Source organism: Centruroides sculpturatus, unplaced genomic scaffold (genome assembly GCF_000671375.1).
Source record: "Centruroides sculpturatus isolate CEXI.00-Female unplaced genomic scaffold, Cexi_2.0 scaffold81, whole genome shotgun sequence".
NCBI classification, from domain to species: domain Eukaryota; kingdom Metazoa; phylum Arthropoda; class Arachnida; order Scorpiones; family Buthidae; genus Centruroides; species Centruroides sculpturatus.
Genome location: NW_019384371.1, coordinates 1,077,211 through 1,088,823, shown reverse-complemented (window position 1 = coordinate 1,088,823; position 11,613 = coordinate 1,077,211). Strand labels below are relative to the sequence as shown.

The following is an 11,613-nucleotide window of genomic DNA, read 5'->3' as shown; positions in this document are numbered from 1 at the left end:
ATAATTTATAGTATTATTCGTATTAAAAAAATGGGGCCCCATTGGACTTCAATAAGCCCTAGGCTCGGAAAAACCTAGATCTGCCCCTGGTTGCGATGGCCACGCATTTGGTGGAAGTTGCCAACCTTAACGTCCAAAAGACTTCATATGACTTGTTTAAATAAAAAAAAATCTTGTAAAAATAAGAGAGTAATTGCTTTTAATTAAGTAATCCCGTAAAGAAATGATGAAACCAGGTTGAAAAAGTAAAGCTCAGAAAAAACATTTAAGTAGAGGAAACTTTTGACAATAAGACTCGATATGTGAATAAAGTGCGCATTGCACAGACTACAATTACAGAAAATTTTGAATGAAGCAATGTCGCCACGATAATAAATAGGAAAAATAAACTTCAGCACAGTAAAGACTTCGAGCTGTACTTTCTGACTTGATTTTACTAAAATGTGTTTTGTGTATAGTTTGAAACAAACAAAAATCAGTAATTTTACCAAATTAGTAACAACTAATGATTGAGAATCTTAGTGAAATACCGACGGGGGTTATTTCTATAAGTTGCAAAATCCACGCGGACGAAGCCGCGAGTACAGCTAGTTAAATATAAACACGTTGCTATTGTTCATGTGAAGAAATCAATCATAGGTCAAAAGCTTTACCATATGATTTTTCTAGATATATATTATTTAAAATACTTTAATTAATATCTTACAGCATTAAGTGAATGCAAAATTAAAAAAAAATAATTTTTCAATTTTTCGGTCATTTTTAGACACACGCGCGTCATTTTTAATGTCATATACAGTAATATCCCGAACTTACGCGATAGGTGGGACCCAGCGATAACCGCGTAAGTCGGGGTATAATTTCGCATATAAATACATACAAATAATTTTTAATTGGGGCCGGAGACTAAAGAAAACAATAATTTAGAAAAAAATGTTTAATAAAATCTTAAATAATACATATGTATAACAAATTAGGCCTATATTATTTTACAATTTTTCACATTTACTTGATTATTACGCTATAATTTTAACATTATTTCCATCTCAGCGATAATACTGTGACATTTACGAATGATGCTCGAATTTAAAGATTGAGCATTTTTCACAGCCTTGAGAATTTTTTCTTTGCCTTTTATAATTGTTTTGACCGACAATTCCGGTAGATCAACTTCTTTGCCAATTGACAAATTTTCATTTTTGTATCGAAGTCTTTAATAATGGGTACGTTCNCTCGGCAGTGTATTACTAACGTCGGGCATATAATGCTCAAAGTATTAATAGAACGGAGTATTAATGCACCTGAATTCAAACCATCCTTAAAAGTAGACTATTCTGTATACAAAATCAAATAATTTTCCCTTTAGTCGATGTCAAATATGCACTGTAAATAAACATTTTAAAATGAAAAACTCGTTTCGGTAGTTGAACGGCGTCGTGTTTTGTTCCCACTGGACGAGAACACTCGAAAGACGTTATGCCAGGAAACGACCCCGTAATATTACTAAAAATGCGTGAATAAGAATAACGATTTACCATGGTGCATGCTGAATGTTCATTTGTAAAGAAATTCTAATTATTTAACACTAAATAAGTAATGTTGAAAACCAGAAGTTATCACAGTGACTTGTAATTTGCTTTTGTCCAGATACGTGAATATTTTGAAGATTTTTCATTGAATAAATGAAACATTTCCATAAATAAAAGAATATTCGGAAATTTATTCTTTATTTCGGATTTTTATCGGAATAATAAACATCAAACGACTGAAAAACTATGTATGGAAAATTAATGCTAAACTTTACAATTTACTAATAGTACACCAGAGTGAAAAATTTCTAAATTCGATTGTATTTCGTTAAAAATTTTTCAATAAATTGTTTTGAAAATTTAATAATTCTTTGCAATCTGCTATTTGTAACCTTACCTTCAACGAATTCTGTCATCTCTCTTGATTGTTTTGTCATCCGTGAAATAACAGATGGATCACACTTAATTCCAATACAATTAGCACCTTCAATGTCGATTGTCATCGAGGATGTTAGCAAAGTAGATTCAAAGCTTTGCTGTTCCAATTGATTAACGTCATTTAACTGATGAGAAGAAGAGATATTTTGTTCCGATATACTCTTTGTATGATCGAGGTTCTCGTCTTCCGATAATTCATGTTCTTCCTCTTCGTAGATAATACCAAGAGCATGACAGAGAACATCTAAACTCATCAGTTCCTGCTTTAGTGTTCTGTGAGCTTCGTTTTCCAATACCAAAATTTGTCTTGGAGTCAATGGAGCATAAGCATCTTCCTGGTGAACAGAATTATGAGAAATAAGATTTTGAAATATTTCTTGAAAATTACGTTAACTTAAACAATAAAATTAAATTTATGTTTAATAGTTTTATCATAAATTAACATAATGCCAATGAAGATGTTATTACAGGTTCATTTGAAAACAGAGGCAATAGAAAATGAACCCGATTACCATCACCAACGATAGTAATTCAATTAAGCAAGGCTAAATTCATATAATAATAAAAAAATGTAGAGTCAATTTAAATAGAACATTTTCATCTGATTGTGCATTACCAATAATCAGCTTTTAAGTGATATAAGGATTAACAAATTAGTTTGAAACAATTTAATTAAATTTCAACTTACGAGTGAAAATAATTCCATATCATCTGAGTCGTCATTGTCAGTCTCTGTAATACTAAAGATCATTTCTTGTTTACTTCTTTTCGCTGAATCTTCAGCGCTGATGCCATCGAGATTAATTGGGGAAGGCTGCTTTGTGTCACCAACAGCAGTTTCAGGATCAGAAACTAAAGTATAAAAGAAAACCCCAAAACACAGTCATTAGTAAACAGATGAATTCAAATATTATATATGAATTTGAGAGTAAAGCTACAAATAGATTACACGAAATAAACAGATCAAATGCGAACTGACAAAACTACTTAAAAATATTTAAGTTATATTTTATAATTTTACATTTGAATTTATTTTATATGAAAAGCTCAGAATTACAATAAATTTGCTTTGTTAATAACAATTAATAAAACTTAATTGGGTTATGTTTAAAAATTTGTTGAAATTTCATCAAGCTATAAAAGCATAAATAATTTTATGTTAATTAATGTGTATCAAGTGCAAATTATCACACACAATAATATTACAGAATGTTTATTGTATGTTGAGGTAAAATGTTTGCATCTTTACTAATGCATAATAAAAGCGCTTGAATATTAATAGAATTTAAAGAAAATAATCTATACAAAGATGCTATTTATATGGAATTTAAAGTTTTAGTTTAATAATTATTTTGCTTTTAAACAGAAAATTGTTTTTGTACTCGATAACTCACAATAAAAATTGTCAGTGAATAACTTAAAACAAATGCAAGATTTAATATTCTCTGTATAAGACATTCCGATAAATAAGTATTACTTCGATTTATTTAATATTGAACATTTCAAAGTTCTTTAATTAACAAATTTTCAAAGTTCTAAATGCAATGTCAGCAATGTCAGTTCGCATATCAGCGATTACCCATTGCTTTGTTCTGTCTTCTCGTTTAGTCTATCTCTTTATCACATTAAATTTTAATCTTTCTTTATACACTTCAAACTATATTAAGACGATCGTCTAAGTTTTGTATTTAAAATTTCATCACGTATATTTTGTCTCGGCTGCTGTACAAGACCGGGCCACAGGGGTAAAACCTTTGCTTTTCATCCCTGTTCATGTAGATATGTGAACATTTTTGTGTTTTTAACATTTTTATAACAAGTCATTTGTCAACATTTTAACACGTGCATTAGGAAAATCTTATTACGTAACAAATTTCCGGCTTTATCGCACGCCCTCGGTCCGAATTAGTGCGTTAAATCGAAGTTTAACTGTATTCTATTTCACGAATGAACGTACCAATGTAAATGGCCAGAACTGTGAACATCAAATGATCGGTGTCCATGGCTCTGCCTGTTTATACTGTTTCTCTATACTTGTTTTTTTTTTATTTGTTGCTACGGTGTATTACTTTTACGTTTTATCTATATTTATGTGCTTGGTGTTATATAAATAAATCGGCTCGGCTGCCTTAGTTTTAGAGATGCAGCCTCGACTTTCTCATCATTAACCCTGCGAACTGTTATTTGAAATACTGGTGCATGATCATTGACATATAAGTTTTTGTATTATATATTTAGTATGTTATTATTATTATTATACGTTTAAAGGAATTTACCATTAAAGTTTGGATCTGATACAACTTCACAGGTTTCAAATGAGGAAAGCACGTCGGTTTCCGTATTTGTTACTTCTTTCTGGGTGTTTTGTTCCGGTTCCGGGTTATTTTGCAACACATTTGGTTGCCCCGGATGTAGCAACGTTTCTGCTACAGAAGAATATTCCGATTGGTGTGTTTCCATCCGAAATGCAGGAAATTCTTCGAGAGGTTCACTTTCGTCAGTTTCTGCTTGTGGCTGATGCTGAAATGCCTGCAAGCCGTGATCCACGACTCCAGATGGCGGTCCGTAAACACCATCTTCACTTGGAAGTCGATAAGCAAGCATTGTAGGGGCTTGCTGGTGTGGAAAATATTGAAAATATAATCCATATCCTTCTGGCAGGACATACTAAGGAATTAAACACAGAATTGATTAGTTATAAAAATATCAAATACTGAATGTATTTTTAATTGCTAATGGAAGCATTCTAACATCACTTTGTATAATTTATTTTCAATGAATTGAATTTTAATTTTTTGCTGTACAAAAGAATAAAAAAACTAATAATATAATAATTTGAAAATTTGCTCCATAACATTTCAAATATTATATTGCTTTATAAGCAGTTTGACTTTAAACGAAAAGAATTTTTTATGACAAATTTTTTTTTCTTCGGGAACGTTTATATTTTGTTACACGAGTGTATATTTAGCTTTTGATTTAATTAATACAAATAAGAAGCTTTTAGTTTTAAATCTCGGTCATCAAAACACCAATTATTGAAATTCTTATAAATATTAGCCAGTCACTCAGTAAAATAAGAGACAAGAAACACCGTAATCTTGATATTAAAGACATATATTAAAACACTATTTTTTACAAAATCATAAGTTTTAATTCATTTTAAGCTTCTGTATCTGGCAAATACTTTGTCTAACTTAAAATTGTTATGTCTTTTGTCTTTTGTCTCATGAATTCTTACGTGATTAACTTAGGATTAATTAAGAATTCCTATTGACATGACATTGTAATCGCTAAATCATAGAATTTTCTGCCCACCCTCTAAATATTTCTGCATTCGTTATTGTGTTTGTTTATAGTATTTTAAAATTTCTCTTTTCACTTACCTGATAATCGTAAGTTACGTAGAAACCATCTTCGTATCGGAAAATAGTTTCGATACAAAAGCATCCAATATCTGTAAACAATAATTTTATAATTATTAAATGTCAGTCGATAATTTTATAGTTATTAAATGGCAGTCGGTAATTTTCTGCTTTCAATCATCTCATTGAAATGAGAAAATACATTAAGGATATTCGTCATAGTTTACAAGAGAATATTTTTATTTATTTTCTAAAAGTTATATTAATAATTGCGGTGAATGAGATACTTTTATTTATATTAGCTATCTGCGGTCTTCTAATGAATATAATTGTAATTACAGTATATATAATAAGATAAGGTAAGCTTACTAATTGTATTCATATTAAAAAAATTATTTCGCATGAAATGAAAGCGCATCGAATAAACTCCGACAAAAAGCTTAACTCGCTTCGACAATGGCCAAAACTAGAAGCAGTTATTGTTAACGCAACAATACACGACATAAGTATTGTTGCGCGGCGCGTCCGACGCGCGTCACGCGCGCGATAATCAGTTAATTGCTTATTTCAATAAATGAAAAACCTAATATAAATATATCGGAGGGTTAGCGCTGTTTAACATTACTATTTTTTGTATATCATACTGGTTTTGCTATTATTTGTTCGTCAAAAACTTGGCTACGAATCTCGATTTAATATTTTTCTTCGGCGTGTCGCGTGGCATTGCGTTTCTTCATTATTTGTCATTATTTGTTAGTCTTTATTTATAATGGCTTTGTGTCCACCGGTGAGGATAAGTAAAAGTAAAATAATGATGTCAGTAAAGAATTTTGAAACCACATTCCTTTGGCTTCTTACTTATTTTGAATTTTGTATTTTGTATGAAGCGGCTGAATTATCTGTAAATCTATCTCTTAGAATCGTAGGAAGATTATACACTTTTCTCCTGCTTGTTTTTAATCATTAGAAAATTTAAACTGATGACGTAAAGTCTTTTTCAATTAAAGAATTTAGTGACAGATTGAGAGGTAATAGTTTTGAGTGTAGAGAATCCGTTAAATATATGATTGGATGGACTGCTGTTTCAGCATGTTTCCGAAATTTCGCACGAGCCTACTTCTTCAACTTGTCAATTGAGAGTTTTTTAGTTATTTGATTTGAAATTCTCTTTCATATTAATGCTATAAGCAATTCTCTGCAAAACAGCACATCCACATATGTGAAGATATAGAAGCAATAAACAGTTGTATTCAGTTTTAGTCGCATACAAAGAAAACACTTTCGAACAATCTATTTCAAGTGCTACTGAAAATGCTAATTTACTCGATGTTGAGCCTGGAGTTTGAAAACAATAATATATGATAACTTAGCATAATTATGAAAGTAAAAAACACACGAGACAATTCGAAATCGTATTTTTCAATACATTGCTCGACACAAACGTAACGTCAGATCTACAAAGTTTTGAACAGTTAGGGGAGATCGGGGCAAGATCGGCATGTTAAGCTTTACTTAAATTTTGTGTAATAAATACTGCTGTAAACTGAAAAAAAAAGCTTTGCATATTGTCTATTGGAATGTTACCTTACTATAGAACTGGTTAAAATCAGTTTGGAAATAAAAATAATTAAAATAATTACAACTTTACAAGAAGAGAGAAATTGACGAAGTTGCCCCGGGTATAGGGGCAAGATCGGCAACTTCTCTCTTTTTGTAAAGTTGTAATTATTTTAATTATTTTTATTAAAGTTGCCCCTGGTATAGGGGCAACAGTAATGGGGCAAGATAGGCACGTATATAAAATTATGTTATTAACAATGTATAAGTTGGAATTCACTATTAAAACAAAGAAATACAAATCCAACACCCATTTAATATTATTACAACGAAATGCAAGTTCAAAGACATATATACATGAATAACAAATGCAAACATGTTTTCATTTATCATCTGTTTGATTTTTATCCTTTGCTTCTAATGTGGCTTTATGTTGCCGATCTTACCCCGCTAGTCATGATTTCGAAACATTAAGTACAACCCTGAGAACAGAATGCCAAGCCACGATCTGGCCACGTGAATAAGTTGAAGTTACATCCTTCTAACAGGAAAAGTAACTTTCGTTATCATGGAATTATAACAAAACCTGCCAATTCAATATAAATGGAAAAAAAATATTATATGGAATTGAACGAAAATGAAAATTTGCTTGATAATTCAACTACGCTTGTTGGAGAACAATAAAAACACTACACTCAACAAGCCACCAATAAAACTCAACTGCCTAACCTATAACCAAAGTCTCCTTTTAATTTGTTTTTTAAAAAAAGCGCTTGACAAACTTGCCCCGCATGCCGAAGTTGCCCCGATCTCCCCTACATAAGCTCGCAAAAATATACAATATCCTGTATACGATAAATACGTTCACGGAGAAAGCTATACGAAACCTGTAAGTAGCAATAATCAATATTAGTACAGTGTCAGATATTCGAGGAGATCCTCTGTGACACTGTACTAATATTGATTATTGCTACTTAGAGGTTCCGTATAGCTTTTGGTTTTTGATCGTATTTGAATTTATTTAATATAAAATTATTTTCTCGATCTCAAATTAGTAGTGTCTTGCCTCTGTACGTCATACTTTTCCTACAATGACATAATCGTACCAGTCATCCATGTAACCCCATTCTGGAAAAACATTTTGAATTGAAATCACGTTACTCCCGTTTTAGACTTTCAGCTTGTATATAGTTAATCCGGGCCTTCTGCCCCCATTTTTTCCAGCCCCTGTTTTTATTTTCATCTATCTAACACGATTCTCGAGATCAAGGAAGGACAGACGGTGGCAATTTATAGTTCTTCAATTTTTTCTAATTACATCCCAATTAAAAAACTTATATTTAACATATTTTACTAATTTTGATTATTGTTTTAAAAGTGAAATTATGTTAATATTCTGCGTAATATTTGATCACACGTATTTAATTTAATTAATATATTTAAAATTATTATTATTATTTTTCATTGATAAAAATATTTTTTCTTTTTCTAGGAAAGACGAGCGTGTTGGCAGAGTTTCGTGCAATTTCTTCGCCGACTGCCATTTTTGGTCCTTCCTTGCTGGAAACCGCCAAACTAACGCGGTTGATACGAAAGGAACCAGAAAAGATTCCAACAAATGAATCTCGGGGCATTTCGAGAAATTTAAAATTAAAATTTGCAAATCAATAAATTGTGAATTGATTTAATTTAGTTATTTTAAAATTTATTATAAAACTTTAATTATTCTTTCATAAAATGTATGATCTGTTTAAGTCATATAAATTAAGTTTCTAATGAATTAATCATTAAATAAAGCAATTTTTATTGGCTGATTGATAATAAAATTAAAGTTTAATTCACTTTGTATGAGGTTTTTCTTTTTTCCTCGCAAAAATTTCATTATATCTAAAATCAAGAATAATGACAAAATGATATTCATTCTCGTTTAGATATTTCTTCAGCTATTTTAAGATCTCAAAATAAGCATCTAAAAGTTTTTAAATAAACTTCAATATATGACATTAAACGTGTATGTGTATGTGTGTAAAAATGACCGAAAACTTAGAAAATTATTTTTTAAATTTTGCATTCACTTAATGTTGTAAGATATTAATTAAAGTATTTTAAATAATATATATCTAGAAAAATCATATGGTAACGCTTTTGACCTATGGTTGATTTCTTCACATGAACAATAGCAACGTGTTTATATTTAACTAGCTGTACTCGCGGATTCGCCCGCGTGGATTTTGCAACTTATAGAAATAACTCCCGTCGGTATTTCACTAAGATTCTCATTCATTAGTTGTTACTAATTTGGTAAAATTACTGATTTTTGTTTGTTTCAAACTATACACGAAACACATTTTAGTAAAATCAATCACAAAGTACAGCTCGAAGTCTTTACTGTGCTGAAGTTTATTTTTCCTATTTATTATCGCGGCGACATTGCTTCATTCAAAATTTTTTGTAATTGTAGTCTGTGTAATGTGTATTTTATTCACATATCGACTCCTATTGTCAAAAGTTTCCTCTACTTAAACGTTTTTTCTGAGCTTCACTTTTTCAACCTGGTTCCATTATTTTTTTACGGGATTACTTAATTAAAAGCAATTATTTTCTCATTTTTACAAGGCTTTTTTTTTATTTAAACAAGTCATATGAACATTAAGGTTTTGGACGTTAAGGTTGGCAACTTCCACCACATGCGTGGCCATTGCAACCAGAGGCAGATCTAGGTTTTTCTGGGCCTAGGGCTTATTGAAGTCCAATGGGCCCCGTTTTTTTAACACAAATAATACTATAAGTTATCATTATTATTATAGTCTATCATTAATATTAACTATTTTTTACTATACGGCAAGTGCTCATTGTTAAAATTGTTTTAATATTTTTTCATTGTGATTTATGAAAAGGTATTTATGATAATAATTCAATTTTTGTGGGCCCTTGACACTTGGGGTCCCAGGGCTTAAACCCTCTTAGTCCCTATGTAGATCGGCCCTTGGGTGCAGGGATCGCTTCTTTCCTTCCGGCTCCACTTCAATTCTATCGCGATACGCCAAATCGCGCGATGTCCTAGTTTGATATAAGTAAAACGAAAATATAAATTATTTAAGTTTGTGTTTTAATTTTTAATAACCGAAACTGCATTTCTAATATATTTACATCATTTTTAAAATTGCTATGATAACAATTCTGAAATTAATAAATATTGTTTAAGATTTTCTCTTTAAATTTTTTCTTGGTAATGACATATTATCCTTTAACCAAAAGAAACTTTCCAAAAATTATTTCCGCTCTGCGTACTAAAATAGTATCGTTTTTTTACTGTAGGTTTGGGCAGGCCCACAAAGGTTAATCCAGAAGAATGGTGTGCCATACTATTATCTGAAAACTTCTGAATAGACAGGATTCAAACCCGAACTCCCCAGCACGACAGGATGGTGCCTTTATCCCTCAGCATTCTGGAAAACGTCTTTTTAAAGTTTGTTTACAAAATTGTGATTGAAGTTGAATTATTCGTCGTATTTTTAATTCCAAAGGCAGTCCCAAACATTGTCCACGTTAAACTTTGTTAACATATTCTATTACGAGATTAAAAATTTTTGGTTCCGTCAATTAAATTTTTGATGATATCCTTTATATTTCAAAATTTTTGGGTATATAAAAATGGAAGCTTTCAGTTTTCATATATCTAAAATTCTGATGAAAAATACCTACATTAACCCATGCAGAATTGAAGAATACAGTATTAGTTTTTCTTATTTATAAAGTTATCAAATGTAATATTTTTGTTTGCAATTAATTATTAAATATACTGTGTAATCCTAATTAAAGTATCTCTATTCAAGACTATTTAGAGAAATATATAGCAATCTAAATACGAAAAAATTTGGTATAGTGGCATTCAAGACATGTGTAAGGTATTTCCGTAAAACAAAAAAAATTAGTACCAAAACTCACTAGTATAAAACTACCCAAGGCACGCTTGTTTTATGCCTTGCTGGAACAATGATGAAATAATAATAATAATGCTACAAGTGCACTTTGAGAGTGTCGATGTCTTAAGAAATTGCATGGTAGGCCTTTGACACCTCTCGCAGAGCCACAAGATCCGTAGTGATGAATTTTGGAACTAAATTTTTTTTCCCCGAGAAAATCTCTTCTGCATGTCCTGAAACCACAGCATGCAGAATTTAGTTGCATTTGTGCTGTTACCTATTCCTCCACACATTAAATGGAGTACTTGAATTATTATCATTTTGTACATTTATAGGAAGTAGATGGCGACTATACACTAATTGATCTAGATTCTGTAAATTTATCGGAAAATATTTAAGTTTTTATGAATTTTATGAATGTGGATAAAATCTAAAAAATGCATACGTGATTTTAATTCTAAACTTATTGCCGGTGTAGAGAAACAGTTAAATACAATTAATTATAAATAAATAGCATATTTTTCTTTTTATTCAATGCAAATTTTTTCAAAATAATCCCAATCAATCATTTGAAAATAAAAAAATTATTTTCTAATTTATTCTAAACTTAATTTATTAAACAACATTTCCGTGAATAAAATAGTAATAAAATACCTGAAAATACAAGGAAGTTGTCTTGAATATTAACGAGTATGATTTCAGTTTTAAAGATATATTTTACTTTTCCGGCTGTTTTTTTAAAGTCTTCTCGTCCTGAGACGACACTAAGAGGGCCTTTTTTTTTTTTTTTTTTTTGAG

General features: G+C 30.4%; 1 protein-coding gene across 1 annotated transcript; it reads right to left on the bottom strand.

The window, feature by feature from the left end:
* Positions 1 to 1,749: 1,749 nt before the first annotated feature.
* On the bottom strand, positions 1,750 to 5,785 carry LOC111614628. Its single transcript, XM_023355997.1, has 5 exons — positions 5,702 to 5,785; positions 5,354 to 5,424; positions 4,244 to 4,634; positions 2,656 to 2,819; positions 1,750 to 2,302 (listed from the first exon to the last, which is right to left on the bottom strand). Exons 1-5 carry the CDS (start codon positions 5,748 to 5,750, stop codon positions 1,838 to 1,840), a joined length of 1,140 nt encoding a protein of 379 aa, XP_023211765.1. The 5' UTR covers positions 5,751 to 5,785; the 3' UTR covers positions 1,750 to 1,837.
* Between the last annotated feature and the right edge of the window lie 5,828 nt (positions 5,786 to 11,613).

Bases quoted from the DNA above. Each gene is read 5' to 3' on its own strand.
- LOC111614628 (XM_023355997.1), bottom strand. From the start codon at position 5,750: ATGCGCTTTCATTTCATGCGAAATAATTTTTTTAATATGAATACAATT. The intron at 4,635-5,353 runs GTAAGTGAAAAG...TTAATTCCTTAG, and splicing joins ACGTAACTTACGATTATCAG to TATGTCCTGCCAGAAGGATA. The intron at 2,820-4,243 runs GTAAATTCCTTT...TTTATACTTTAG, and splicing joins ATCAGATCCAAACTTTAATG to TTTCTGATCCTGAAACTGCT.